Source organism: Tachypleus tridentatus, unplaced genomic scaffold, assembly GCF_004210375.1.
Source record: "Tachypleus tridentatus isolate NWPU-2018 unplaced genomic scaffold, ASM421037v1 Hic_cluster_2, whole genome shotgun sequence".
Taxonomy (NCBI): domain Eukaryota; kingdom Metazoa; phylum Arthropoda; class Merostomata; order Xiphosura; family Limulidae; genus Tachypleus; species Tachypleus tridentatus.
The window spans coordinates 33,935,901-33,962,633 of record NW_027467782.1 but is presented as its reverse complement, the minus strand read 5'-3'; the positions used below and the strand labels follow the sequence as shown (position 1 = coordinate 33,962,633).

Below are 26,733 nucleotides of genomic sequence, written 5' to 3'. Positions count from 1 at the left end.
TAATGATAAGAACTTCAACATTTATATCTTTGATATTGTACATTTTTTAGGTACGAGAACACATTTCTGAGTTTAAAAACATAAATTGTTTAAAGCAGATTATACAATATAAATAATAAAGAATCATTTAATGATCATATACACAAACGTTTTAAAATAATTAGTATACTAATAATCAAAGTCTTCATTAAAACAAAGATTAAAATTTTATTAATCTAACCTTGAACAGGCACTTATAGTTCTGTTTGTCTCTCTAGAAATAATTAAAAGTAATATAGAAATGAAATTTACTGAAATACCATGACCCAAACTTAAAGATATACCATTTTAATTATAACAACTGTTTCATTGGTTTTCATATAATATTTGTCTATTTTTACTTAATTTCTTTATTTTAAAGGCTAAAATTTAGATGAATTATATTTTATGATTATAAATGTTTGTTAATTGTATTTAACTTCCCTTTAAACAGTACTTAGTAGAGGAGATCTTGAATTAGAAATAATATTTTGTATTCATGAGTTGTTTTTTTTTACTTCTTTGTTTTACAGTCCTCACTTCATTATCAGGAACCTCTTCTTAATCTGTACCGGGTTCTCCTTACAATAGCCAAGAACCACATTCCTGAGCAGACCAAAAGATTGATTACGAAATCGTAACTTGCTGGTTACAAAGTGCAAAACTTGCCAGAAAGTAGGTTTTATTACACTGCAAATAAATTCTTGTAATCACCTCATCTGTACTGTTCCTTTAACTTTTCAGTCAATTATTAATCTGATCTATTCTTTCATTAATATCATATAGTAACATACATTTCTCTGAAATGTGTATGGAGTATTTCAGAGGCATCAGACCTGGAGGTGTTGTAACATCCCCACTTTTACATATTTTACATGCATAGCAACTGTAAATTATTATATCAATTTTCTGGTGAGGACATGCCCTAAATCTTTACAGACTTAGCTGACTTTGACAGCAGGGGAAACACTTTTAGCAGCTTCTTATACTTTAAATTCCTCGTTGTACATTTTATGCGTGTCTAGTCAAGCACTCCACCTATTTCTCTCCTTCCTGCACCACTAATACTGAAGATATCACATTGAAAAGTTCCTAAACCTGTCAGTGCATGCATGTAGAAGTTATTACTCATTCTCTAATTCTTTTGTAAGACATTATTGAGCTTTTATGTACATTCTCACAGAGAGAATATTATATAATGTGTTTATGGGGTATCATTTTCTTCTAACACTTTGTTCACATTAACAGAATCATTAATGTTTATTAAAATATTTTAATTTATAATCACAGTAAAGTTATATATTAGTCTCACAATTTATACAAGTAGCACACCTTGGTTGTAAGCTTCTGATGAAAATTTAAACTAAATGCAGTTTTAAAAAAAAACAAATTCGTAATCCAGTTTACTGAGTTAAGTTGGGGAGTATTTCTCATCAAAATCTGACTTTTGATTCTGTTGTTAGTGTCACATAGTAAAATGTTAAAGAAATAATTTATGATCCATGATGGTGAGAAAACCTGCTACATAGAGTTTTTCTCTGCCCATACCAACCGTTTTACATATATATTTTAATTATGCATTGTCACTTTAGCCTAAAATTATGTCAAGTTAAAAGACATGTATTATTTGTAACAGTTATAAGTTTGAAAGAAAACTTCATATTTAAAATGATTCTATCTTCATAGATAAGGTCCATAAGTTTTATACAGGAATGATCAAACAAAGAGGACATTACAAACCAAATCATACTGTTTCAAAAATAATTTTGTTTACCATCTGGCATTGCTTTTATTTCTCTTTTTTGTCAACAGTATGATAATGGAGATTTAAATGTGTGCCATTACTCAGAATATTGTAAGAACCATTGAACTTTGTCTAGAATAGATTATTTTGAAGTAGCTTAATTTTTAGGGATTAGCTTGATACCAGAGTAGCAAAATGTCCAAAATCGTGAGGGTACAGACCTCAAACTTTACAGAAATATGGAGGCCTACTGATGGATGTAAGGTGAAACTAAAGCTTGTTTCAGTTGATCTGATAGATATTTGATTATGTTCTTCTATCTCACATTTTCTGTACATAAGTGAATAAATACAACATACATGTTTCAGGGGACTGTAAGTCTGGCATAAGAGGTGATGAGGATAACATTTTGTGTGTGTGGATTGATATGGTTCTTGTGCAGAACTGGGTTTGAATATGAAAATGATATTGTATTGATAATTTGACAATTACCCCACTAGCAGTTTTCTGAACTTTAAGGTGGAATTATTCTGTGGCATGGTGGGCTTTATAATAGATTACTTTTACCAGTTACTGTGTATCTCTTATATTTCTGAATTCTAGTGTTTTTTAGTCTTGATGTTTCTACAGCATATTGGAATCCACAGAAGATGCTGTATATGATCTCTCTGTTAGGTGATTTGATGCAAATTAATTACAGTTGTTTTTGGCTTCTAAATGCTTTTCTGACTTAATATTGTGTACATATCCTGTATATGTGTTTTTAGAGAAATCTCTGACATATAGTTTTCTTCTTAGAGTAATGCTAAAATAATAGGACTTGAACCCCATATAACAAAAGGTAATACGAATAAATGTATACATCTGGTTACTACTGATATCATACATAATCTACCTAGGATATCAATCAATCTAAACTTGTATACCCCTATTGAAAATATTCAAACACAGAGAATGAGTCAATGATTTTGTTGGAGTGCTGCAGCTCATGTTGCCAAATAGTTGTGCTCTGTCTAACGATTGTACATCTTGACAATATTCTGACAGCACAGTCTCCATTACAGAAGGCTCTTTCATGCAACTGTCATGTAGAAATTACATCTGAAACTTGATAATTAGGCTTTTCAGCTCGTAATCTACAGATTACAGGATTGAACCTCATTACTGAACATGTTTGCCCTCTCAGCTGTGGGAACATTATATATTGTGACAGTCTGTCCCACTATTCAGTCTGACAAAGGTTAGTGGTGGATGGTATTGGCTAATTGCTTTCTATATAATTCATCACTCAAAATTAGAAGGCTAGTGCAGATGGCTCTTGTGTAGCTTTGCATAAACATTCAACAACGAGTCTCAGGACACCATGCTTTCTATAATTGATTTAATTTATGGGGACATTAGTTTCTCAGTGCTTGTTTTGGAAGTTTGTTAGCACAGGAATCTGTAAGTGCTGTATCTAGGTTTGTTTTTTTTATGATAATAAATGCTCTTTGTTTTAACTGTATTTTTTATAGCCACTTCAAGTTCTTGACATGCTTGAAGCTTTCATGTGTTCATCAACTAATCTTGTGCATATTAATAGCTTGTGTTCAAGTTCACTGCTAAAGTCCAGAACTGGTACTAGATTTGAATCATTAGAATAAATATTATATTTGATAGTAATTCATCTGATAACTGTAGAATTAGTACCATACACTAAGTGAAGAATTTATTTAAGAATGAGTTGTAATTAAATTATATCATTAGATTTAACTGTTATTAAAAACTAAAGTATCTGTGTAATAATTAATTGCATAATTATATTAATTATGTAATAATTAATTGCACTATTATATTGCATACATTATGATTAGAACCCATTAACTGTACAATGAATCATGTCCATTAATTTTCAGAATAGTATTTTCAACCTGTTTTTTTTAGAAGTGGTCATCAACAGAGGGCTTATAGTTGTCTGCTAGAAGCTTCAGTATTAAACATACCTGAGACATTTGTGGAAAAGTCTAAGTGGCACTGGAATAAAGTAAATATAAATCTCAGTGGTAATATTTTTTGTAATTATTAAAGCAGATACTGTTCTTAGTTTGTAAAACTTTTGATGAAATTATTTAAAGTACCTCTTTTAATATTTTGAAATGCCAAAATTGTGAAATTGGAAGCTCAGGATTTTGCTGTGATTTAAAATTTTTGAACTATTATGTTATAATGTAGTAAATTTGAAAATTATTAATTTATAAATGTCACTTTTTAAACTTTGAAACTGTTAAATTATGAACATTGTATGTTCTAAATGTATACATTTGGAAGTACAAGATTCTGGAACTTAAAAGCATTAAGAATTTAACCTTGGAAGTGAAAATTTTTTATATTTGAGGCAGTAAAAAATGTTTTCTCATCAAACACCATAACATTTGGTATTTCTAAACTGTAATATTTACTTTGAATCTGAGTTTTTTGTGAAGATTATAATGATGAATTTGTAATTAACAAAATGTTACAGCAGTCTATTTATTTTGGCACTTTACTGGCAAATTTTAGTGTTTAGTTATAACAGTTTTCTGTCAACTTGCATTTTTTGAACTAATAGTAAATAAATAAATTTTATTTATGCATATGATTGTTATCTCAAATTAGAACCACATCAGTGCAGTATTAGTATCTTATACCTCTTAAAAAAAGAAACAATTAGTTCAAATGTGAGTTGCATTACATCAAAATAAAATTTCAAAATATATTTATATCTTCTTACCTTACAGTTATTATTCAGCTGCTATGGTTTTTTTCCTTTGTCCATCTAAGTATAGGTCTGATTTTTTCTCCCTTGCTCCAGTGTTTTATTTCACCTTTAAATCTATCTCATTACACTTTTCACCTACATCAATGTGACCTCTGTTTTAAAACTGTATATAAGCATTTCTTAACAGGTGCATGTAGTACAGTTGTTGAAGATATTTTATGCATTTTTCAGGTTATATATTTGACTTTCGTGAAGTAAAAAAAAAAAATTGTTTGGTATGTACGTTTACAGCTTGAATTCATGAATTAATGTATCCAGCATGGAAACAAATTAGGCCTCTCTATCTCACCTCTGATATATAACATTGCTCCCAAATTGGGAAAGGAGTCGCTCTTAGTTGAGGCTGTCCATGACCTTATCTGTAGTAAGGTGGAAACATAGGTTTGATGTGGTGGTCTCCAGGGGACTGTGATGCTGAACTTTTAGGTGATCCTGGACATTCTGGAGATAATTTAGATTTGCTTTTTTCTTGTGCCTTCCTTTCATCTGTTTGCTTCTAATGAGGCTAATTTTGATCACCTTTTACCAACTTCTTTTCTTTACTTAGTTCATTCAGTGTGTCATGTTTTTTGTCATTACTTGGTGGGTTTTCATTGGAAAGGTCTGAAGGTGGGTGGGTCCTCCCTCCATTCCCTAATTGAGGCTCATATAGAGATGTTTCTGCTCAGTTTGGTGAGTACTTAGTCCTCCCTCCATTCCCTAATACTGAGGCTCATATAAGAGATGTTTATGCTGCTCAGTTTTGTAAAGGGACAGCTATGTCTTGTCTGCCATGTTTGTCAGAACAGCATGTTTAACTCATTATCATGAGGTAGATACACGTTTAGACTCTCAGAGAATAGATCAGCTCCTGAAAATGTGAAGTTCCATAAAGAAGTTTATGCTTAATCTGAATATATCACAGTTTTGTAGGATTTGTTTGACCTTAACTAACACTGTAATATTTACTGTATGGACACTTTTTTTTCTCCTCATTTCAGTTGTCGACTTCAACACTTTCCTGAATTTCTTGGCTGGTATTTCATTGAAACATATTAGAGGGCATTTGTCTACTTACTGACAACCTCCATGTGTTATATGAGTCCTTTTTTCTCAAACTCTTGATTTTGCAGGCATTCCAGACCCTTCATATTCAAGGGCTTATGTCACCCATCTGCATTCGTCTTAGTTGTTGGTTGCTTGACTTTCCTCAGCTCTTACAGGAGGTCTAGTTCCAATGTTGTCCTGACCCTAACAACAACCCCTTGTTTCATCATTACTTACAATATTTTATGCCCTTATCTACAGGGTTCCATGTTCAATTGATTGGAGTATTGCCAGCAGTGTAAATGACTACTGTATTCCTTTGTGTCCTGTGGGGACTCATCTACATTAATTTTTTGTACATGTAGAAAACCTTTACCACAGATCCATGGGTACTACAGGCCCTTGCATCAGAATTGATCATTCATTTCTCATATCCACTACCATTTTTCATCATCTTATAGTATTTCATTTCCTGCAAGTCCTCAAATGTTTTACCTTCATTCCATCCATGGTTATCAGAGATGTGTTGGTCATTGGGTGATTGAGAGAGTTGTTTCAGTTCTTACTAAGGTTTATTTCTGTATATTTGTTGTGCCCATATTGTCATCAGTCTTTTCATTTAAATCAATTCCTAAATCTTCCACAGTTCACGGTGGAGTCATTCCTCATTCTATATTGGTGTTTTAAGTAATATTTTTTCATGAGCAAGCAACTCACAAGTAATGTAGTTCATTAATGTAATGTGAGCTGCATGTTTCCCAGGTGATTAACATCTCATAATGGTGGGTTAGTGGTTTAGTTATAAGTAGGTTTATTCTGCTGTGAGCTTAAAACTACTTGGGATAAAAGAATGTAGGTTTATGTTACAATTTAAGTCATTCTAGAAAGAAAAGATGGGTACTTTTTTGGTTGTTTTTTTCTGGTGCTGACAAGGTATCTAACATTGACTGATTTTATTTTGAGATAGGGTAAAGAAAATAACATGAACTATAAACTTTTACTGGAACAAAAATTGTTTGAAACGTATTACTTAGGAGATTATAGGGACTACACAAAGGAAATTTGAGATTCTTGAGGTGACAAAAAGTTGTTTTTTTTATTTTAATATGAAAATTACTTTGCCTGTGGACTATTCAAAGTAAATGCTCAATAAATTCGTGAAAAATCTCCATTGTATTTTTTTTAATTCTTCACTAAAGATATGATTTTGTATGTGAATGACTTGGAATGTTAACTGAAAGTATGCCAAATTTTGTGAGGACAGATACACTGTATTGAAAGTTAGAAGTATTAAATATAAAAGAGTAGAAATGAGTGCAAAGAGGTCTTGTGGTCAGTCAAGTCAACCAAGCCCATGTTGAGAGAGTTAACAATGGTATTTCTTTTTTGGGTATTTTAACAAAAGCAAAAATACATAATAAGTGCTTCATTTTAACTTTTCTAATGGTAAGTTATGATTTAAGAAAGCTGAAGTTTTCCATTCTCATTTCAAAATATCTAATATTTTTGTGAAATATATACTGCCTTTGTTACACTGTTAAATCCTCCAGAGTTTTAATAGTTTATTCAACTGTAAAATTTGAAGCTTCAGTCTGATCAAATAATGTAAAATATTATTCCATCACCCTAAACTATTGGTATCTTCTCCTTCCATCTGGGTTATTAGTGTGTAGATATAAAATCATAATGTAGATTGGGTGTTTTGAATAAATTCAAATCTGAATACTGTGGTAGTTCCATCTCTGTATAAATTTTGCTTAGGACCACATGAATAATATAGAGCATATGAAATAATTTAAGATAACTAAGTTCATTTATTGTAATACCACTTTCTGTTATCTTTATTAGGCAACATTAATGCTTGCCAAATATAGTGAAGAATCGGCTGTCTTGGAGAGTAATGCCCTTATTCTAATGTACCGAGATGTGGTTGCCATTCAGCCTGAATGGGAAGAAGGTCACTTCCATTTAGCCAAGTATTATGACCGAGTTATGACTACATTAGAGAAATCAGAAAAGAAAAGGTGTGTGTGCCTAGGTTGTTGTTTATTTCACAAAATATTTTATTGCTAAATTTCTTACACAGTATAAGTATATGTTTTTCACACTCAGAATTTTTTCTTCATTGAACAAATTCATCATTATATCATATACATCTATGCTGAATGACTTTGCTTGACAATTTCAGGGTTATGTTGCATTTTACAAACACTGTTGAATTAACATCTTCTGATAAATTTTACTATTTTTCCTTTAAATCTAATTTGTCTTTATATTTTTTATGTTTAACATTTTCTATACAAGCACCCTTTTCTGCACTTTGCAACCCTTTTACAGAATATCATGATAGTAGTATCAACATCTTCAAATAAAGATGGTCACAAATAAAGTTAATAAATCAAATGTTAAAACATGTAATATTATGTCAGTTTGAGTTCTTAATTTTATACAGTATGAAAATTGTGATGTCTACTCCCTAAGTCTCCTCTCTAATTAATTTACTATCCCTTCAAGGAATAAGGAACTGATGTAAATTACTTATTATAATATTGTTACTACTCAGGCAAAGCATAATTTTTGTAGTGATTAACCACATCGAGGCAAATTTTCCTATGGATTGGAGGCAGAGGGCATGTTATCATGTTTGTAGAGTTATATTCAAAATATTATTGAACTACTATTTTATAAATTCATGTCAGTAAATTTGGCATAAAACTATACATTATTTAATTTCTTAATTTGAAAATAAATATCAAAATAAGATTGCTAAATATCAGTTTTTTTTGTCATGTGATGTGTTTGGTCATATTACATTTTATAAAGCTCACAATACAACATCTCTAGTTTCTTATGAGTTACAAACTCAAATTATTAATATTGCAAGCTGGAATATAAAATAAGAACCTCTTATATTTTCTGTGTCCTGAGATATCATTCTGTTCAATGAATCCACCATAATTGCTCTGTCTCCTTTTCCATTTTTGAAACCATATTTTTACACATAACCCACTGCACTTCATGAGGTATACATAGCAAATCAAAAGCTCAGACTTCTCCTTCACATTCTTTTCTCAGCCTTTGCAAGGCTTAAGTACTAAAGAACCACCTTTTTTAAATATAGACAAAATGGAGATTGGATGTATTTTTTAGACCCAAATGCTGCTTAGTTGGTAGCCTTGATACATTGCAGTGAAATTCTATGGCATTTACATAATAATTTATATATTTTTTGTCATTTCAAAATGCATATATAAAATTTAAAAGATTATTTTGTTTTATATTTTTCTCGTGTTAAATTTAACAATGTTTACAGTTTATGCCAAGCAAGTATAAACCTTAACATTTGTAGGTAGCAAAGATAATTATTTTCTATATTTGTTCACATAGTTTTCTGTTTTATGAATAATGACTGAAATTTAAAATTAATTTGAAAATAGTAATAATATACATACATACATAATGTAACTGAAATGTGATTATATTTTACAAAACACTAGGTGCACTATTTGTAAAAAACTAAAACAGTTGTACTTTTTAAAGACCACTGTTGGATATGCTAACATGAGCTGCTCATGTGTCACGTGATTGCAACTTTTGTGGCATTACTGTTATTCAGACACAGCTGAAAGCTCAATAAAAGATAATAAATGTAAATAGATGAATAATGTTAAATTTAAATTATGCTTTGTTCATTCTAAAATTACTGTAATATGTTAATAGGAAACTTCAAATGTTTATTTTAAGTACAGGATGTTCGGAAAGTCACTGCGCAGTTTTATAATCATGTACATGTTTTGACTGTTTTCTTTGGCTGTGATATGTAATTAAGCAATACAGGGTTTTATATATAAGTAGAAGACAAGGAAAATAAGGGATTAATGTCGAGAAAAATTACACCAGTGACAAGTTTATATAAACTATGTCAAGTGTGTGAGTGGTGAATAAACTTAGCTGAATATGTCTAATGTTACTGGGACCATTATCTCAGTTTAGTGAAAGTACATTTGCTTTGATGACTTCTGTTGTTTATTAACATGCCTTTCCTTTCCAGTTTTGGGTTTTGTTGGAAAACAGTTTTGTTTCCTAGTAAATAATAACAATTCTTCAGAAGGTATGCTCATGGGGTAGGTAATTTTATACACTAATGTCAGTTGCATGTTTGCCAAGTGACTTACTACTTATATGGCAAGATTATTCATTAGGCTTGTTTCAAAATAGCTTTAAGCTATTTAGGATAAACAAATTGTATTGTTATGTAACAATATGCAATCATTCTATAAGGAAAAGTATGATGTAGATTTATTGTCTAGTTATTTATGGTGTCTTCAGGTTGGTAAGCATTTGATACTAATTTAAAAGGTTTTAGAATTGTACAGATGAAGATTTGCAATTTTCAGATAAATAAAAGTATTTTTCATCTTAAGATTGAAATTAGCAAATGAAGTCAGCATTTTGACTTCATGTGTTCATGATGAAGTTTTCAGTAGAAATACTTAATTAAAAGTCATTCTGTTAGATACAAAATAGTGGTAATATTTACTGATACTCTGCAAAACAGCATGAAGATATTCTTACATTATCAGAAGTTATAGTATGACTAATATAGTGGTTACCATGGTGGTTGCAAATGAGATGTATATGGAAAGAGTTGAAAACTAACATGGTTTCCACAATTTTATCCTTTGTAAAACTTTTTATAAACTCAGTTTGTTTTTGTTTCAACTTTTAAGTTTGAGACTCATTACAAAAAATATTTTGGCGAATAAATACTATCTTTTATCTCTAGTAAACCCCCTCATCTTCTTTTTTTGTGGAAAGTAAAGAGATAAGAATGTTATTACAATGGTATATTTATTTGATGTCAATATTTCAGTGAAGTTATTGTCCACATGGTTCAGTGCTATGGGCGCTCTCTACAGTATGGATGCAGACATCTTTTTCACTCCATGCCGAGGATGCTGTCACTTTGGTTCGACTTAGGCACACAAGTTGTAGAGCACCAGAAGAGTAAGAAACCTCCTCAGAATCTGGAACAGTGGGAAAGGATGTTAAACGTTATGACAACCAAAGTAAATAAAATCTCTTCTGTTCTTACAATTCATTGTTGTTTTCTGTTTGGTAACAAAAGTATTATTATTTTATTATTATGTAGAATTACAGGTAAGACAGTAACCATACCTTAAGATTTAATTTCTAGTATACCAGTTTCTATGGATTGTATTTTATTCACAGTTTTAATAATTTTTCAGGTCATTCCAAATTTTGTGGAAAAGCTTCCTCCATATCTATTTTATACAGCATTTTCTCAGCTAATCTCTCGCATATGCCACTCCCATCCTGGAATATCATTACAGCTTCAGGTATGTATAGAAATAGTAAGAAAGGAAGAAAATTGTATATATTTATTCCTAGAGTAGATTAATTTTTCATTCAGGTATATTTTAATCTTTATTATTTTGGCACAATTTATTAAGTAGATGATATGTTCATGGGTACTGAAGGTTAATCATACTTGATGAATTACATACGCTAATGGAGTGATGTGTTGCTACAGATATAAGTGTTAATGATATGTTTAACAGATTTATATATTGAAGTTCACAGTTCCACACTATTTAATAATACAGTGCTGTCGTATTATAAGACTTGTAGGTGGAGGAACATATCATAGGCCTTTCATTTCATGTAATGAAATTATTAAATGATTTAGTGCCAAAAACAACATTAACATAAGGAAGGCAGTTTTTCACTTTTCATCAGTGAAGTATAGAAATTTTGTGACTAAATAATTAGGACAACAACAGACTCAGAAACTACACCCTAAACCAATTGGAACAATGCTATCATCTGCAGAACAGGGATTTTGATTATCAAAAGAACCCCTAACCCAGATGATCACTGAAACAAATTTTATTGTACCACTAGCTAGATAATAAAGAAAGTTTGAGGTTGAACAAATCTCATTAGCCAAAAGTTTGCAAATTACCAACTAAATTTCAGAATCATATAATTTTTTTGAAAAAAATGGGTAAATAAACTCGAGTCACACTAATTCCACCTGATCACATATGTATAAAGAGTTCATAAAAGTTTAGAAAGTTAATAAATTTCAAGCCAGAAGCCCTTATTCTGAAAAGTTCTTAAAAAGTAAGGGAAAAAAAATTGCCTTCCAGTATGGTACATTATACCCTCTCAAATGTTGCTCCCCATACAGAAATGTTTTTTTCATATGCAACACGTCTTGAGCATTTACATACCTTATAATCAACTGATTCAAATGCATCTCCCCTGTAAATCATCATGCAACATCCCTCTAGCAAACAAAAAAGTAGTGTGACACACACTCTAGACACATGTGACACTCCTATTGAATTTTGCCAAATTATCACTTCTCATTTGACAGTACTCATGTCAAGGTGTATTTTGTCATGCTTTTAAATTTGTCCAATTTTATGATTTTTTTAATATTATTCTCAAGAGACTAGGTTGTGGTTGGTATTTCACTTACCAGTGGTATGATCCTCATCTTATCCCCCCCCTTCCACCTGTGTTATCAAAAAAAATAATAGATATGTAGTATCTAGCTACTTCCATTCTGTGTTTATTGGTATCTAATCTTACTAATGTGTTTACAAATTCAGAGGATATTTCTATGTTAATCAGCCATTGTATAAATAAACATCATTTCAGTTATAGTATAGTCAGTGAGGCACAGTATCACCAAAATGATATAAATCAAGAGGTGTGACCCAAATGTAAAGTGGGATTTTTTCTTTGTCAAATTCAGAAAAGTACAAGGCTTTTGAATATTGGTTCTTATGGACTTAATATAGTCCAGAATGTTTACAAAATATGAGATAACTGAATAGAACTATAGCTTTGTCATGCTAGTACTAACTCATTAATAAATAGCCCAGCTATAAGAGAGAGGATGGTTTTACTTTTTTTATTAAAGTTTGTGGTACATAGAAGTCTTGATAATAATCCTGTCTTGAAAGGACCATACAAATTTGGAATAGGAGACTTTTGTATAATATTTAGGTGTTAAAACAAAACTGACTGAGTCCAAATGTAAATGGTTCAAAAGTTGTTTGTTAACTCATAATTCTGGCTAAAAGGTGATTCTGTAAGTCATTTCCAACTGTTCTGTAACCACTTCTAGTTTTGTATCAATCGACAGGCCTATGTCTGGTTTTTGGCAGATAAAATGATAAAATTTCTAATAGGTAGATTTGTAAAGTCTTGTATACTTTCTGCTGCTGACGTATGTATTAAGTTAGTGAATATAAATATAATTAGCAAAAGAAATCACTGCCAACCTTTCTAAGTAAACTAATATATTCAAACTGACCACTATAGCTGAGCAGTTAGTGGTATTTTAATCAATTAATTAATTAGTACATTGTTCTAGAAATAAAATCAAATGGTGGTGGGTGCTAACAAACAGTTGCCTTCTCTCTGATCAGCAGTTCAAAACAGTAGCACTGAGAAATTGCCATAACAGAGACAGGGCCAACAAGTTTGGTGGAAGTATGAATCAAACTCCAGATGTTTGAAATGTGAAAACTGAACAAGCTTGAAGTAAAATAAAAAAGACAACGACTTATGAAGCAGTAACTACCCATATTACAAATAGTTTGTCCTGCAGATTTGTACTTAGCAGTAAACAAACAAATATAACATTAGTTTTCTCAGTTGGATGTTTGATATTATAAAAATGGTAATAATTAAAGTTGTTTTGGATTTAATATTCAATTTCCCATAATTCAGCTCCACTGGTTTTAAAAATAATATTCTTTTTTTTAGTTTGTTTGTATTTTTATCCATTATCATAAACAAAATAATAATTTGATCTAAGTAAGGGTTTTTCTTCTTCCTGATTTGTAAAACTTATTTGACAGAAAAAAATGAATATTATTTACAATGAATATGCATTCTCATTCTTCCTGATTTTTTTAGTGAAGTGTACATCTTTTAGTCTCAAAACTATGGGATGTGGTCTTTTATATGTTGCTTCTGGCTATTTTATTTCAATTTTCAGCAATAATCAGCCATCATGCTGATGTTCCACCTTCCCTTAAATCTTGCCCCCCAGTGGCTCAGCGGTATGTCTGTGGACTTACAACGCTAAAAACCATGTTTCGATACCCATGGTGGGCAGAGCACAGATAGCTCATTGAGTAGCTTTGTGCTTAATTCAAAACAACAACCTTAAATCTTTGTGCCAGCAGTGAAATGGACATGAGATACAAGAAATTAAATTTGAAATTCATATTGCAATCTAACTCTTTGCATTTATTGAATATGCTATAGAAAATATATTCATAATTTGGGTCCTTGTTGTACTCTAACAATTTGTTAATAACCCTTTCTGTACAAATTGTGAAAATTGCCACATGTAGCGTAAAATGATTTTTACCCACCCAAATAATTAATTTTTATACACTTTGTTTTTATGAGTGTATTACTTATATAATATGTTCTTGAAAAATATGCGAGTATATTAGTATATAACTTTATTGAATTGTAATACTTACGTAAATGGAAGAATCCTATTTATTATGCCATATTTCAAAGTGTCTGTACTGCATTGACCTGGTTTTTCAGAGCATTCATTACAACACTTTCTTGTTTCCTTCCATTTTGGATATCACACTCTGCATCACTTTTTTGGATGCATATTTCAACCACCAGGCAAGGGTGGAATAGAAACTAAAGCATGGACAGTTTTTTTCCAGGCTATTGCTTGCAACCTGCATGAGGATTGCTAGCAACAAATTTCTTTTTAGTGGCAATTCCATCTGAATTATGCATTTCCACCAGTTGCTGTGTGACCATTACGACATACCTCTTGAAAGTAAATATTTTTTTGCAGTATTTTTGTAAACATGAAAACTATTTAGCAGCATACATGTCAGCAAGTGTAGGTCTAGCTTCTTAAACCATGCGTGGGGTTTATGACTTGGCTCATAAAGCTTCAGCAACTGTTCTGCTTTATCAACTGCTCCCATGTTTTCATTAAACTTTTCTATATAGCATAGTTTTTTTGTAAAATTGTCTGGTCCCCCCAAAGTAAGTTTTATCCTTTTCAACAAAATTAGCTGAATATTTTGTGGTTATCACATATACTGCTCTTCTGTCTTCCCATTTTACTATCAGAGCGTTGTCATTACGAACAAAAGCTGTGTCATGACTCTCCAGATGCTCATTAGCGAGCTGTTTTGGGATTTCTCTATTAGTGTGAATAGTAGTCATCCTCATTATATTTTGAGTTTTCAAAAAATGTGCCAATCAAGTACTTGTATACCAGTTGACTACAGTTACATGACACCCTTGTTCAAGAACAGATTCTAATAAATGGACAGTTATTTATTTTTTCACTAGATGTAAGCTTATTTACTCCTTCAACATCAAGTAAAGAATATTGATTGTTGGGTATTCTCTGTAGTACGCCCTTAAGCTGTATTCACACCAATTGTTTTCACTGTTGCACATGACAAATAATTTGATGCCTTGTACATTTAGTTTTTATGAATTGGCGAAAGCCTAGTCATCCTTTCCATAGAACTAATGCTTTCAATTAAAATATGTTCTCCTACATCCACATTTTTCATCAAAAATTTCTGAAAAGCTCACCAATAGCATCCAAGCTTGTATAAGTTACATTTTTTGACATCATTTATTTTAGTAAAGCATAAAAATTTTACAAATGACATGCACGTCTCTACTTGTTATGGCAGCCCAGAAAAAAAATGAATACCTGTTTCATAGGGCATTCTTGCCCAATACTGGTTCATATTGTTATATTTACATATTCTAGTTTAAAAATGAAGAGTAAAAAATGTAAATATATCAATTTAAACGACATCTTTACACTGGATGCCATTTACAAACAGTGATAGTACGACCCAAGGAAACACGGATGGCAACGCCCTTGAAGGGTGTGTAGAGTAGCATATGTCAGGCAACTATGATGTGACGTCTTTAAGTGACTGAACCTCTGACACTGGAAACATCGGAGAGGGTTTGGAATGTACGGCCATTCCCTGCAATTTAGATAACCTGCCTTGATGGTGACAGGTGCAGGTGGTTATGTAAATGTCAGAATGAGGATATTGTTCGGTATTGTAACTCCATCTTTGTGAGTGGAGATACGCCTCACTGCAGAAACTCGAGTAGAGAACCCAGCTAAAATCTCTGACTCGGGATGTTCTTCAAATCCCTCTCAACAATAACTGTTGGATGTTTCCACTGATATGTCTCCAGATCAAAGCTTCTTTTCTGACTTTGGAGAGCTAGCAAGTCCCTACAGTCCCTTCTGAATAAAAAAGGAGGACATTTGCCCTCAAGGTTTCTCTGAAAGAGAATGTAGGATAATAAAATGAGGTACAACTGGTGGTACAGATGTTGAACATTGCTGATCAGAATCTTCAAGACGTGATTGTTTTCCTATTGACTGTTTTTTCACTATTTTATTTAAATGTTTGTTTGGAGGATCCATAAGAGAAAAGAAACATTTGGTGCCCTCTGATCCCACCCACCATAGAGCCCTATAAGGAGACGCACTACAATGTCAAGCAAAGACACTGCAGCAACGACAGGGTTTTGTGAGCACTACACCCAAACACCTGCATCAGACACAAAGTCCACAACACCTGTTAAGAACTTTCAACACTGGTACCTGGTTGACCATAGCCCAAGTGGACCAGCTGATTGATCCAAGGGGGGCCACCCCAAGGCTGCCTGTCTATAGGAATTCAAGGTCAAAATGGTGTGTTATGGTTGGACCCCCAACCAACAGGATCCTCTCCTCCCCTTCACGGTTCACCACACACGGTAAACACGTGGGTGGATGTTTAGATCCCAGAAGAGGTAATCTGAAAGAACAGAACCTTCCCTGGGAGTTCCCTTCACCACGTACAGGAGTCCACACTGAGGGGTGAGAATAAGAAGTGCAGTAAAAATTAAAATAAAGAAATAAAGTTGTTGTATGGAATAAAATACAGAATGTGAAATATCAATTTTTCAAATCAATTATATACGAGTGTGCGTGTATAACAAATATTTAAAGAAACACATTAGGGATGCTGCAAACACGAAAATTGTGACCATAGTGATGACTACCAGAGCACAAAATTTTAATGATACTGAGAATTATCACAGGGAATATTAGGTAGGAAAGTAAATAACGTTTTTTGCAAAAAGTTGTCATTCGGTTTGAGGAAAAGAACTTGCAAATTTATGCTTTTTCCCAATGTCAATATTTTAATATTTGAAGCAATTCAAAGTTGACTATGTGAGAAATGGCTCAACAGCTCCATGTAACAATCATTACCTACATCTACGAAATTGGAAAAGTTTCAAAACTTGGACACTAGGTTTCGGATAATTAACATGTTGAGAGAGTCACTATTTGTTAATCTTTGACAACAAGAAATGCTCATGAACCAATTCTGGAAAGAATTGTTAGTGGCAACGAAAAGTTTTTTTTTTTTTTTTGTTATGAGCATACTCAACGTAAGAGACAATTGTTGAATCTCTGTTACACACCTGTACCAACACCGAAGAATGGCTGATATCCAAAAAAAAAAGTTTTGCCTTGTGTTTGGTGAGATCTGGGAAGTGCAGTTTATCACAAAATTTTTGATCCAAATCACAGCTGAAAGATATTGTCATCAGTTGGAGTGCTAACACCAAGCACTGGTAAGGAAAAGAACTGCATTAATCAATATAGAAGACTAATGTTTTTTCACCACTTAAGATTGTGTTTTGAATCCTACACACTTCATAAATGACCCAAGAAAAACTTCAGGCCTTAAAATGGGAAGTTGTGCCTCATCGATCCTATTCACTAGATACTGCTCCATCTGATTATCATGTTTTAAGATCCTCGCAGCATTACTAAGATGAAGAAAGGTTTGTAAAAACGAGGAACTCAAAACTGACTTAAGATTGTTTTTTGAATCCAAATTCAAGGAATTTTGTTCACGTGGAATCCATAACTTACTTAAAATATGGAATAATGGCATATAAAATGAAGTCAAATACAGTGGTATCTTCTTGAATAACTCCCTTCCTGAACTATTTGGTTTTTGAACATATTGTTTGAGAAAAAAATTTCTCGGTTGTCGAACATAAACTCAGTTCCCGAACAAAGTTGTTTAGCCTGAACCCCTGAAATAACCCGACTGATGAGCTGAACGACCTTTCAACCATTTTCGTCCTGCACTAAGCTTGCCCAAACATTTTACCCATACCAGTCACTCAGTCCACACCCCCACTAAAATCTGCTGTGAACGTTCACGTTTTTCTTTTTGTTGTTGTTTTTCTAAATATTCTGATTAAATAAGCCACCATGGGGTCAAAGAAGTATAATAAAAGTAGCAAACCAAAAAGAAACATTGTAAGAGCCACAATAAAGGAGAAAAAAGATCTTGTAACGAAGTATGAGAGTGGTGTTAGCTTGTCTGACCTTGCTGCACAGTTTGGAATGGCAAAGTCTGCAGTCTGCACCATACTGAAAAATAAAGGAGGTGATGTTGCAAAAGGAGTGACAGTGCTTACGAAACAAAGATCACAAACAATGGAAGAGGTGTAAAAAGTGTTGTTGATTTGGGTAAACGAAAAACAGTTAACTGGTGATAGCATTTTTGAGACCATCATTTGTGAGAAAGCAAAGCAGTTTTATGCTGACCTCCTGAAAAATACTTCTGGAACGAGTGCTGATCCAAGTGATGTCTTTAAGGCTAGTAGGAGTGTTTTGAAAAATATTGGAAGAGAAGTGACATACATAGCTTTGTGAGACATGGGAGGGTGCTCATTCTAACAAAGATGCTGCTGATAAATTTGTCAGGGAATTTAAGGACTATGTAGAAGCTGAGGGTTTTATTCCCGAACAAGTGTTCAACTGTGATGAGACAGGCCTCTTTTGTAAGAAAATGCCAAAGACGACCAACATCACCAAGGAGGAGAAGTCACTGCTAGGGCACAAGCCAATGAAGGACAGGCTAACTGTATTGTCATGTAATAATGCAAGTGGGGTCTTAAAACTTAAGCCTTTGCTTGTTTACCATTCTGAGAACCCAGTTGTTTTTTTTAAAAATAATTTTCTGAAAAGAAAATTAAATGTCATGTGGAGGGCTAATAGTAAAGTATGACACAGAGTTAACCCTCAGAGAGTTCTGGAAAAATCACTTTAAAAATCTCCATTGCTTGAGGATCATAGACAAAGCCTGGAAGGAAGTGTCTTTGAGGACCATGAACTCAACCTGGAAGAAATTGCAACCAGATTCAGTAGCAGATAGAGATTTTGAAGACTTTGAGTCTGAGCCTATTGTCGAGGATATTGTCTCACTAGGCAAGTGTATGGGCTTGAATGTGAGTGGTGATGATGTGTAGGAGTTGGTGGAAGACCACAACACTGAGCTCACCATGGAAGAACTCCAAGACCTTTAGAAGGAGCAGTAACAGAAGGCAACACTGAGGAAGTGTCTTCAGATGAGGAGGAGGGAAGGGAGGGTGTTCCTAGTTCATTAATCAAGGAAAGTGTGGAAAATAGGGAGAGTTGCAAAGTTTTGTGGAAAAATTTCACCCTGACAAAGCTGTAGCAAACTGCAGCATAAACCTTTTCAATGACAATGCCATGTCTTACTTCTGAAACATTTTAAAATGCAGGCAAAAAACAAATCTTATTAGACAAGTTTTTAGTGAGAAATAGGTCCAGTGAGTCTCAAGCGTGTTGTAGTGGTGCAAAGGGAGAGAAAAGAGAAAAAACCCCAGAAGGAAAGTCACCTGACGTTTTTATGGAAGGTGACTCCCCTTCCAATAATCTTTTCAGCTATCATAAGATCACTTCTTACTCTTCTTTACTCAGCATTTCCCTGCATGCAACCTAAAATCTTGTTTTCCTTATGATTAACTAACATATATTGTCTAGAAGACCTTAGGAACACTAACAATTATGCCTCAATCTTACTTACTTGATTTTTACAATGTCTTAAATGCAATATGAGGTCCAGAAATTTATTAACTTCACTTTATTTTAGTTCTTTTATCCTCTGTTCTCTTACACTCCTAGGTATGTTTTAGTATTGTATATAGAATACAGGTTAACTGGGTTACAACTAAAATATTCATGGTTGACCAAGTATGATAATGACTGAAAATGTCTGATGACCATTGCTGTCAGTGAACAAAGGTAATGAGGTGACCTTATTCACTGGACAAAGAATGTAAGTTGAAATTCTTGATATGAGCCTACTTTCTTTGTTCACACTTTTACTAAATGATCAAAAAAAGAAAGATGCACTACTTTGAAGAGCTAAATATTTAGCATTACAGATATCAATCTTGAAGTAAAGAGGACTGGAAGGTTAAACACCAACCATCTTGTAGAAGAGGAACATTGTATTGTTTGAAATGGTAAGTGAGCTGCATCAGCTATTCCAATTTATCAGTAAAATAATGAATTTTAGTAGTCTGTTCTCTTTATTATACTTTTAAAATTAAACAATAAGTTATCCTATTGTAAACACTCTCAAACTCCTGTATTTTGTTTTTTCTTTACTTCATTTTTTTACCTAGTGTTTTCCTTACATCATTACAATATGTACCTGATTTGCATGTTTGTTTGTTTTTTTCTCTTCATCATTTAGTACTGAAACTTATGTTAGTGAACTTTCTATTTGTCTTTCCTAAAAGAAAACATCTCTTAAATAGCAACTTCTGTAACATTTTAAGAAATAGAAATTCATCCAATGTTTTTTAGGTAAAAATAAAATATCTTCTATTTCTAAACTATTTGGTTCAGAGATGTCTCAAGAAATATTTCTAGAGGAAGAGGGTTAAAGTCAGAAGCAATGAATTTGCCATTACAGGCAAGTGCTTACAATCAGACTCGATCATTTATAATATGTAAGACTCATTTAAGTCATACTGTAGATTTGCAGCTATATATACTACATAATAGTAAATGTTGGTCTGTTCTTTTACATTCTTAACCCTACATTGGAATTTCACCCTGTATAAAACAGCTGCCCAAATAGGTACAGTAATCTGAAATTACACAAAGTCCATTATTTCAATGGCATTTACTGTATATGTTTACTAAGAACAATACATCTCTGTGGTAACCTGCTGCTGATATTACCAGCAAGTGGCAACAAGTTAATCCCAATCACATTATGTCAGGGCTTACAGAATGTTATCAAGACTGCATAGATTTCTTTGAAGACCTGACTGACAATTGCCATATTTTATATCCAAGAAGCTGCTGTGGTAGTAACATTTTCCATTATTAAGCTACAAGGTAGGTATCTAAAGGTTTTAAATAAAGCTGCTGATAAACCTGGCAATTTTTTATTGGAACTTATAATCAAGTGTTCTTCATAAACACAATATAGGAGAACTAAAATTAATTTAGTACATCACTTCTTAGCTTGCAGCCTGAGCAAATATAATTATTGTCAGAAAACAACAAAATTATAAACCCTGTCATTTTGAAAATCCTTCAAAGGTAATGAGCACATTGTGTTTTTGTAACTTACAAGAGGGTAAAAATTGTAGATAATGGAAAAGTAATTAAAAGTTTTAATGACATTATAAAATCTAAAAAATTATCAAATGTTTATACCCTAGTATTTTAGTAGTATTAAAAAGGATAAACAAATTCTTGCTTTTATGACCTTGATGTAATGCACATAAAACACTTTTACAGGGGCATAAAAACTGGCAGTGTTGAGTTCCTTTAGATTTTTTCATGAGTAAAACTTTCTGAAGACAGTGATTGCATAGACTTATGAAAAGTTAACAAATGTTTGAAAATATCTAGATATTATTATTTTTTGACTACAATTTTCATGATAACAAAACACTGCATTTACATCTCAAAAGGTCCAAAATCAAATTCTATGACTACATGATGCACTAAACTCATACCTCACTGAATAACAAAATATACAACATGATTACTCCAGTTATGTTTTACCAGATAAGGAAGATCATCAACACCTAAAGGCTATAATTACCTTTTTTCAGGAAATAAAATTCACAACATCATCACTAAATCAATGTAGTTAAACCCCACTATGTAATAAAGCATGTATCACAACTACTCAAAAAACATAGCTGATTATAACCAGAAAAAAAAATACATACCGGTACTGTTTGTACACTAAGTCCTGTCTAATGAGATAAAACATTGTACAGTGGCCAGCTGTGGTTTTGTGCAGAGAAAACCCATACAATGGATCTCTGTGGAGAGCATATGTCAGCTTCCACTTGATAAATCCACTACTGCTGCTACATAGCACATGAACACATTAGCAAATTTTTTATATGTATGGAATTTTTCCATTGTCTTGTGACTCCTAAAAATAACCCTCAAAACTGATAATGAAAACATAAGGATATGAGCTACCTCAGATATAATTTTTTTTCACCTTTAAGAGATTGTAGATTGACCAAATGTTATTATTTTACCTGAATAATAAATATAAAAAGGTTCAGTCATAAAAGTGACATATTCTGATAAAATATAATAACTTTTAAATAGTTGTGTGAAACAAAATGAAGAAAAATTGCAAATATACTTTGAGAATGTAATATAACAAGCTAGAAACATAAAATCCCTCTGAATGCATTAATTAATATAAAACTACATGTACTTTGGACTTCAAAGGTTTATTATATGCATTAATGATCTAATGATTTCATTCATAAATAATTTCAACCAGACAATATGGTGAATGGATGGTGGATAATATTCTGTACACATTAGATGGAATGTGTTTGTTCTGTTATAGCAAAGCAGCATCAGGCTATCTGCTGTGTCCACCAAGGGGAATCAAAACCCTGACTTTAGCATTATAAATTCAAACACTAACCTCTTTCCTACTAGGGAACAGACAATGAACACTTGTATAACAGTTGTTATGGAGTGAATACCTTTTCTAAGTTAGCATTCACAAACTTCATATCATAAAAACTGTTGTTATAACAAACTACTTACATCAATAGTATTCCAACCACTACTGTAGTTGTTGTATGCCAGTGAGCCTTATAAGCTATTAAATGCAATGGTAGCCCACATCAAAATCTTATATCAAGGTTAAAATAGCCTTCTTGTTTTCAAATTATAAATTTCTCTAAAAAAAAAGATTCCTAATTCTTTTAGCTTGTTTCACCACAGTCAAATACATTAGACTACTGAAGGTTTTTCAATGTGTGTAAATAATCATACTTAAATAATTTTAAACCTTCACACTACCATTATTTTCTAATGGGATTCAAAACATATTTATATATGGTGTCTTTGTTGTTAAAATTTGCAATAATTTTATCAAGATACAAATAATAGTTGATACTATGGAATAAGAACCAGAATCTCATTTGATTAAGTAAGTGGTTCAAAAGTTGTATGAAGTTCAAAGTTAGAAAATTGAAAACAGATGTTTAATTTCAAAGAAAATGGCTGATATTTACCTGTAAGTATTTTGCAGTAAAAACAATATTTCATGGTTAAGAAGGCTCCAATACATACAAAGATACATTAACAAATCCACCATCATATCATATTATTTACAGTTGGTGGCCCGGGATGGCCATGTGGGTTAAGGCATGCGACTTGTTATCTGAGGGTCTCGGAAGAGCAACGACTTAACACTACCTATTGCCAACCCTAGGTTAGTCTTTACCAAACATGCTTGACCTTTCAGCTGTGGAGGCGTTATAATGGTTCAGTCTATCCAACTGTACGTTGGTAAAAGAGTAGTTCAAGAGTTGGCATTGGGTGGTGATGACTAGCAACCTTCCCTCTAGTCTTAAATTAGGGACAACTAGCGCAAGTAGCCCTCGAGTAGCTTTGCGCAAAATTCAAAAACAAAACAACAATTTACAGTAGGAAAATAATTAAATGTATAAAAACTATTACCTTTTAAAATTATGCAAGAGTGTACACGTTATCTTATATACTTATAGATAACTCAAATTGTAAAAATATTATGCTAAAAATATTTTTAAAATTGTTTTACAAACTGCGAAAGTTTATGACTGTATATATACATATATGGCCCGACATGGCCAAGCGTGTTAAGGTGTTCGACTCGGAATCCGAGGGTCACGGGTACGAATCCCGGTCACACCAAACACGCTCGCCCACCCAGCCATGGGGGCTTTATAATGTTACAGTCAATCACACTATTCGTTGGTAAAGGAGTAGCAGTCTCCATATAAGGCAAACACCGAGGTGGATATTCAGGTCTCAGAGGAAATAACATAAATGTAGAACCTTCCAGGAGTACAAGAGAAGCAAAATAACAAAATAATGTACTTTTAAGTCTATCCACCTCACAAAACATATTTTGTTGTGTTACTTTTCGCGTAATGTTTCTGATACAAAGAAACGAAGACAACATGTAGTATTCAGTATTCATTTTCCTTTATTGAGTCATTTGTACTTCGCGGATTATTTCTGAATTCGAAGTTTCTCACTCCACCTTATCACCAGACAGAAGAAATGTTTTCTAATACCTGTAATTACTTTGAGAGTCCCCGTCACATTAAACATGCTCGCCCTTTTAACCGTGGGAAGGTTATAATGTGACGGTCAATCCCATTATTCGTTGGTAAAATATTAGCCCAAAAGTTGGCGCTGGGTGGTGATGACTAGCTGCCTTCCCTCTAGTCTTAAACTGCTAAATTAGGAATGTCTAGCGCAGATAGCCCTCGAGCAGTTTTGCACGAAATTCAAAACAAACAAACAAATATATACATATATAAAGTATAATCAGTACATGTGTATTTTTATCAAATCAACACTGAAATGGTGAAAATGTTTTTATAATAAATTTGTATAAAATATGCAAATATTTGAGATTTAAGTAATAATCTTTTATTGTGAAAATTATATGTATTTTATCCAAAAACGTCACAAGCATAAGCAAAATAAGTAACTGAACAGTTTAAGAACTTTTTTCATCTTCATTAATATCAGACCCTTTGGCTTCCTATTAATGGCCAGTGATCCCAAAAGAATGTATGTATATATATGTGTGTGTGTGTGTGTGAAATTGAATGCTTCGAATGAACATCCTTAATGAGTTGTGTTATATGCCACAACAGCAGTTTCTTTGGTACTACATTGTCAATCAAAGACTATAGCTTTAAGAACTAATATTTTATTCCTAATCTGCTAAATGTATTATTTCTATTGCTAATATTCTTAAGGTTACGTTTTAGGACTTAATTGACACCTAATGAAATACAATTTAGATTTTAGAAAGGTGCTCATACTGATGTCCAAGCCTCAAATGGTACAGCGGTTTGTTTGCAGGCTCACACCACTAAAACCAGGGTTTCGAAGCCCATGGTAGGCAGAGCACAGATAGCCCATTGTGCAGCTTTGTGCTTAATTCTGAACAAACAAACAAACTGATATCCAACGAATTTTCACTCGGAATTTGAAAAGTTTATTACAAAACTATACTGCTTTGAAAATGTAAGTCTTTCTATTCGAAATTTTGAGTAACTTACAAGTTATTGTATCACAAAACAATATGAACTCAAATAATAAATGAGCCATTTATCCCAATCTCATATACACTTTGAAGTACTTTAATTTATAGTTTGTAATTGCAATAATAAACTCACAACTACCGCTACTTCCAGCTTTGATCAACATCCGACGTAGAATTTTAGCTTTACACATTTCGTGGGCATTTGTTTGTTTGTTTGTTTGGGAATTTCGCACAAAGCTACTCGAGGGCTATCTGTGCTAGCCGTCCCTAATTTAGCAGTGTAAGACTAGAGGGAAGGCAGCTAGTCATCACCACCCACCGCCAACTCTTGGGCTACTCTTTACCAACGAATAGTGGGATTGACCGTAACATTATACACCCCCACGGCTGGGAGGGCGAGCATGTTTAGCGCGACGCGGGCGCGAACCCGCGACCCTCGGATTACGAGTCACACGCCTTACGCGCTAGGCCATGCCGGGCCTTCGTGGGCATGAGCGCCAGTTTTAGTACTAATGCAATATTAAACATTACAGATTAAAATCACATTAATTACTTACCTTAGGATCTGGAGACAACTATTGTGATATCATCCAAGTCCTATTTGTCACCTTTTAATCTCATAATACTGCTAGAATTACAAAATATTCCATTCTACTAACAATGACAAGAATATAAGCATACGTACGCTTTTTAATATTCTTAATATGACGAGAATTTTCTTGCAGATTCGCTTGGCACTTTTTTGGAATTGTAGAGGTCGCTCGATAACACATGTAGCTTACTACGCAGGTCACTGACAATTTGCAAGCAAAATATTGCATTCATTACGTTGGGGTTAAAAGATATGATGCAGTAAAATGTTTATAGATTTATTTATGTGAAGTGATCACCCCAAGGAAAAACCAAACGAATCAGGAAAGAAAATTTACAAGAAGAAAAAAAGTGAAACATATTTAAATTTTATTGTCGTGTACAAGGACATTGTAAATATTAACCAGTGCAATATTTGTACTTGTAAAAAATGTACTGTAACTTGAATTTATCGTAGCTGCTAAGCCTAATGCTGGTCTGTGAGGGTTAATACGAAAACGAGTTAGTTAACCACATAATTAATAATTGTTCATTCTCATTACAAGTAGTGTCTGCCGAATTGTGTAAGTAGATATGGACAACATTTTAAAATGAAATTATTAGTATATAACTTGGGACTACATAAATTGTAAATTTTTAGACTTTAAAGGCAATGGTGAAAAACGTGCTTTGAATTGTGGCTCTATTGTAATCAGAAAAAGGTATTTCTAGTGGTTGAGTGAGTCCTACAGGTTATTATGGTTTTATTCTTACTGTCACTTGTACACGTGAAGCAACTAGTAAAGCTTCAAGAGCACTTAACAGGGCAAGTACTTCTCTTCATAACTTAATTGTATTAATGATTCTTTATGTGCAAGTTTTAAACTATGAAAAACTAGTTTTTTATAATATTAAATAGTTTTTCATTAAAACAAATTTAGATACAAGACCAAAAACAGCATGGGTAGATAATTGCACTTTGCAGTCACTTCGGATCTTTAGTTAATTGGTTGATACCTTTACCAAAACCTGATTGGCCAAAATACAGATAACTGTTGCACACT

The 26,733-nt window shown here is 32.8% G+C and overlaps 1 protein-coding gene and 1 long non-coding RNA gene across 9 annotated transcripts in view; one reads left to right on the top strand and one right to left on the bottom strand.

Annotated features, from left to right (window-relative positions):
- The window catches only part of LOC143243104 (serine/threonine-protein kinase atr-like), a 67,787-nt gene that overhangs the window by 14,272 nt on the left and 26,782 nt on the right, over positions 1 to 26,733 (top strand). For 4 of the 6 annotated variants that reach the window (XM_076486846.1, XM_076486850.1, XM_076486849.1 and 1 more), the window contains exons 2-8: positions 552 to 693; positions 3,686 to 3,785; positions 7,434 to 7,609; positions 10,459 to 10,654; positions 10,835 to 10,945; positions 19,918 to 20,006; positions 24,855 to 26,253. In XM_076486846.1, coding sequence (XP_076342961.1) covers positions 7,443 to 7,609; positions 10,459 to 10,654; positions 10,835 to 10,945; positions 19,918 to 19,938 — 495 coding nt within the window. In that variant the 5' untranslated portion in view covers positions 552 to 693; positions 3,686 to 3,785; positions 7,434 to 7,442 and the 3' untranslated portion in view covers positions 19,939 to 20,006; positions 24,855 to 26,253. Of the gene's footprint in view, positions 1 to 551; positions 694 to 3,685; positions 3,786 to 7,433; positions 7,610 to 10,458; positions 10,655 to 10,834; positions 10,946 to 19,917; positions 20,007 to 20,774; positions 20,843 to 24,854; positions 26,254 to 26,733 lie in introns of those variants that run through there. The other 2 variants (XM_076486852.1, XM_076486851.1) reach the window with 2 other exon arrangements.
- LOC143243105 (uncharacterized) lies at positions 490 to 24,243 on the bottom strand. 3 transcript variants are annotated; one of them, XR_013023889.1, is made up of 3 exons: positions 23,067 to 24,188; positions 21,741 to 21,884; positions 490 to 624 (listed from the first exon to the last, which is right to left on the bottom strand). It is a non-coding gene; the product is annotated as an uncharacterized LOC143243105 (long non-coding RNA). The 3 variants fall into 3 exon arrangements; XR_013023890.1 differs by lacking the exon at positions 490 to 624 and adding an exon at positions 10,474 to 10,612 and having other exon boundaries at positions 23,067 to 24,172; XR_013023891.1 differs by lacking the exons at positions 490 to 624; positions 21,741 to 21,884 and adding an exon at positions 10,477 to 10,612 and having other exon boundaries at positions 23,067 to 24,243.